Source organism: Numida meleagris, chromosome 4 (genome assembly GCF_002078875.1).
Source record: "Numida meleagris isolate 19003 breed g44 Domestic line chromosome 4, NumMel1.0, whole genome shotgun sequence".
Classification (NCBI taxonomy): Eukaryota; Metazoa; Chordata; class Aves; order Galliformes; family Numididae; genus Numida; species Numida meleagris.
In genome coordinates, this window is record NC_034412.1 from 63,410,826 (window position 1) to 63,415,371 (window position 4,546).

The window sequence follows — 4,546 nt, forward strand, 5'->3', positions numbered from 1 at the left end:
CGCCGCTAGCCGAGCCCCGGGAGGCCGCCCAGGGAGGGGGCGCCGCGAAGGTCCGGGCCGCCCCACCGGGCACACGCGCTCCTTCTCTCGTCAGCCCCCCCGGGCGCGCCCGTCGGCTTCGGCGTCCTCTCGCCGATGAGTTGCATGAAGGACCCGTTAAGCCTGGAGCGCCTGGGAGCCGGGAATAATAAGCTGTGCTCCTCCTCACCTTCCTCCTCCTCCTCCTCATCCTCCTGCCACCACCAGCAGCCCGCGCTGGCCATGGCGACGGCGCTGGCGCCGGGGCAGGCTCGCTCCTCCCTGGAGGCCGCCAAGCACCGGCTGGAGGTGCACACTATCTCCGACACCTCCAGCCCCGAGGCCGCAGGTAAGAGGCGGCGAGCGGCGCGGAGCCCCCGGCCTGCAGTGCCTCAGTCCTGGCTCGGGGCGGGTGGTGACGGCTGGGAGAACGGCGTGCGGCCGATCGGGTGTAGGGGGCGAGTGACGGGGGAGCAGATGGGCAAATAACGTGGCGAGTGATGTGTGTATAGATGGGGGAGTGCTGGGATGTTGAGGGCGGATTATATGGGTACAGAAGGGTGAGTGATGTGGATGCAGATGGGCGAATATATGGCGAAAAAACGTGGATACGGATGGACGAACGATACGGGTACCGAGGGCAGGTAAAATGGATACAGACGTACGAATACACGTCGAATAATGTGGGTGCAGATGGGTGAAAGAAACGGATACGGAGGACGAATGACATGGATACGGTGGGCAGGTAATGTAGATACAGAAAGGAGATAATATGGATACAAACAGGCGATCGTATGACGAGCAGCGTGGATACAGATAGGCGAGTAACGTGGATGCGTACAGGCGAATAATACGGCCAGACGGGCGAATGGTACGGATAAAAGGGTATTGGATACATAAATAATATGGATGCAGACGGGCGGATAACACGGATACAGAGCGCGAGTAATATGGAGACAGGAGGGCGAATAACACCGGTAGAAACAGATAGTGGTACGTGCAGAGGGTGAGCGGTGACAGACAGCAACGGGCGAGCGCTGTGGATAGAGACGGGCGGTCAGGGCGGAGGGGGACGGGCCGCACACCGGCTGCCCCCAGGCCGGTAACGCGTAACGCCCGCGCGGAGAGCCGACCACCGCCGGCGTCGGGAGCGCACACGGACGGGAGAAAGCAGCTCCCTCAGCGGGCGGCGGAAAACCCGCAGAGGAGCGCGGAGCTGCCGGGGGCCGGGCGCGGGTTAATTATTAGCGTCGCGGGGGCAGTCCGCGGAGAGCGGGGCGAGGCTTGGGAGGCTCAGGCGCCCCTGTTTTCCGCCCCGCTGTTTTCTCTTCCCCCCTTGCAGAGAAAGAGAAGGGCCAGCAGGGCAAGAGCGAGGATGCGGGGCCCGAGGACCCCTCCAAGAAGAAGCGGCAGCGGCGGCAGCGGACGCACTTCACCAGCCAACAGCTGCAGGAGCTGGAAGCCACCTTCCAGCGGAACCGCTACCCCGACATGTCCACCCGCGAGGAGATCGCCGTCTGGACCAACCTCACCGAGGCCCGGGTTCGGGTGAGTCCGGGGGCGGAGCGGGGAGAGAGGTCCGCGGCTGCTTTCGGTTTCGGGTCGGTGCGGAGTGCGGCGCTGGGCCCTTCCGCCCGGGCACACGGCCCCAGCTCCGCTCTCGCTGCGGAGCACGGCCCCCGCGGAGCGTTCCGCCCTCGCGGTGCTACTCCTTCCGACGGGAACCTACGGAAACCGGCGGCCGGGAGAGCGGCTGGGAACAGGCTGCAACCTGCGCGGCCTCTAACGAGAAAAAGATGTAAAACACACGCGGGCTGTCGCCGCGCTCCCGACGTGCCTTTCCGCGCATTTTCTTTTGCTTCGCAATTCGCCGAGCGCCTCTCCGCCCTTTCCCCTCTCTGAGATTTATGGGAGCCATCGGCGCGCTGCGGACATCCCGAGGTCACATCCTGAGTGCGTGCAAACGCTGGGAAAATAGTAATAAAAATAATATTTAAAAAAATATATAAAACGAGCTGAACCGGACTTCTGAGATTTTCGGAAAACAAACAAACAAGCAAACAAACAAAAAAAACCCACCTCAACCCTCTCCTCTTCGCTTGGAGAAGGCAGAAGGCGAGCAGGCGGCGCGGCGCTGGGAGCCGTGTGCCGGTGCCGCTGCGCCCGGCGCTGCTCCCCGCTCCCCGCCCCGCTCGGCCGCCGTCGGCTCTGCACCCCCCGGGGCTCCAATCCACACCGACCCCGCGGCATCGCCGCCGCCCGGCGCTCAGACACCCGCGTGTGGATTGGAGAAGGCGCGCTGCCCTTTGTCTGCGGGGAGGCTCCCTCAGACCTCATTTAGCACGTTGTTAGGAAGCGATTTTCTTCCCTCTCCTTCTTCTTTTTTCCCCCCCCCCCTTTTTTTTTTTTCTTTTTACCAAAGAGCGGTCGAACGAGTTTGTTTAGAAGTGGTTCCCGGCTCTGGAAGCTCTCTCTCTGGGGGAACTCGGAGCTTTAACCAAGTGAAACAACGATTTATGAGTTGCTGGCTTCCCTCTCCCACCCCGTAATAGGAAACATTGCCTTAAAGTTCCACCGCTTTCCAGGCGCTCTGCCCTCGGTTTTTGCACTCTTGTATTTCCCCTGGATGGCGGCGCTTTGGATTGAGCCAAGGAGGGGGGAAAAAAATAAAAGAGAGAATCGGGGGGAAAAAAAAGAAAAAAAAAAAAATGAAGCAAGGAAAAAAAAATAAAAGGGGGGGGGGGGTTGGGAAAGGAAGGGAAAAAAGGCAGTGTTCTTCCCTGCGGTGGGAATGAGACCACAGCTGCGCACGGGAGAAGCTCTGTGTGCCCGTCTGGGGATGGCACGCTCGGGGCGGCCCCCACTAACACACTTCTCCGTCTCCCCCCCCTCCCCCGTTTCTAAAGGTTTGGTTCAAGAACCGCAGAGCCAAATGGAGGAAGAGAGAGAGGAACCAGCAGGCCGAGCTGTGCAAGAACGGCTTCGGGCCACAGTTCAATGGCCTGATGCAGCCCTACGACGACATGTACCCTGGGTACTCGTACAACAACTGGGCGGCCAAGGGCCTCACCTCCGCCTCCCTCTCCACCAAGAGCTTCCCCTTCTTCAACTCCATGAATGTCAACCCGCTGTCCTCCCAGAGCATGTTCTCCCCTCCCAACTCTATCTCCTCCATGAGCATGTCCTCCAGCATGGTGCCCTCGGCGGTCACCGGCGTGCCCGGCTCCGGCCTCAACAGCCTGAACAACTTGAACAACCTGAGCAACCCCTCCCTCAATTCGGCGGTGCCCACGCCGGCCTGTCCATACGCCCCTCCGACGCCTCCGTACGTTTATAGGGACACGTGTAACTCGAGCTTGGCCAGCCTGAGACTCAAAGCCAAGCAGCACTCCAGCTTTGGCTACGCCAGCGTGCAGAACCCCGCGTCCAACCTGAGCGCCTGCCAGTACGCCGTGGACAGGCCCGTGTGAGCCCAACCCAACCCCGCTGCCACGGACTGAGCTGCGCTGGAGAGCGGTGGGCACCGTGGAGGAGGAGAGGGGGGAAAACAGAGAGAGAGGGGAAAGAGGAGAGAAGGGAGTAAAGGAAACCACTGAAATGAGATAGTTCCTTTGTTTTCAAAGGACCTCCTACAGATTGGGAGATCTTCGCTAAGAGTATTTCAGCAGTTACAAGGACATATATATATATATATATATACGGACAAATGGTTGACTGGATATGATATGACATTTTAATGTTCCTATAAGCTTGTTATTTTTTAAGTTTAGCATTGTTAACATAAAAAATGACGGAAAGGATGTATATATATCGAAATGTCAAATTAATTTTATAAAAGCAGTTGTTAGTAATATCACAACAGTGTTTTTAAAAGGGTAGGCTTTAAAATAAAGCATGTTACACAGAAGCGATTAGGAGTTTTTCGCTTGCGAGCAAGGGAATGTATATACTAAATGCGACACTGTATGTTTCTAACATATAATTATTAAAAAAAAACATTGTGTGAATATCGGTTTTAGAATAGTACCTCTGGTGGATGCAAAGATGTTTCTGATATTGCAATGTAAAACATGCCCTGTGTATAACATTTCGTACGATATTCTTGTTTTACTTTTCAGCCGACATGAAAAATAATGTGTTTTATTTCATGGGAGTAAAAGATGCAGCATTCACTTCTTCTGTCCGGAGCTTTATTTCCGAGCGGAGCTCGCAGCGGTGGCCGCTCCGCAGCCGCGGATCTCGTTCGCTGCGCTCCCGCGGCGCCGCTTTTGAGCGCGGGACGAATTGACGCCGCACTTTTTTTGCGCGGAAAAAAAAAAAATCATAAAAATCCTTCTCCCGCTGGAGGTGCGCGGCACAGAGCGGAGGGGATCCCGCTGTCCTCTCCGCGCACCCCGGGAAAGCGGTGGCAGCGGTGCGCTCGGGAATTGGCGGCCGCGGCGCTGCGGAGAGAGCTGTTACCGCCTTAAAGAAGAGGGAGGGGGAGAAAAGGAAAAAAAAATAAAAAGAGGGAAGAAGCAGCAAAACC

The 4,546-nt window shown here is 57.3% G+C and overlaps 1 protein-coding gene across 2 annotated transcripts in view; it reads left to right on the forward strand.

Annotated features, from left to right (window-relative positions):
• PITX2 (paired like homeodomain 2) overlaps positions 1-4,180 on the forward strand; it is an 11,005-nt gene extending 6,825 nt beyond the window's left edge. The window contains exons 1-3 of one of the 2 annotated variants that reach the window (XM_021396679.1): positions 7-367; positions 1,361-1,566; positions 2,925-4,180. In XM_021396679.1, the coding sequence (XP_021252354.1) occupies positions 136-367; positions 1,361-1,566; positions 2,925-3,488 (1,002 nt within the window). In that variant the 5' untranslated portion in view covers positions 7-135 and the 3' untranslated portion in view covers positions 3,489-4,180. Of the gene's footprint in view, positions 1-6; positions 368-1,360; positions 1,567-2,924 lie in introns of those variants that run through there. The other variant, XM_021396680.1, reaches the window with a different exon arrangement.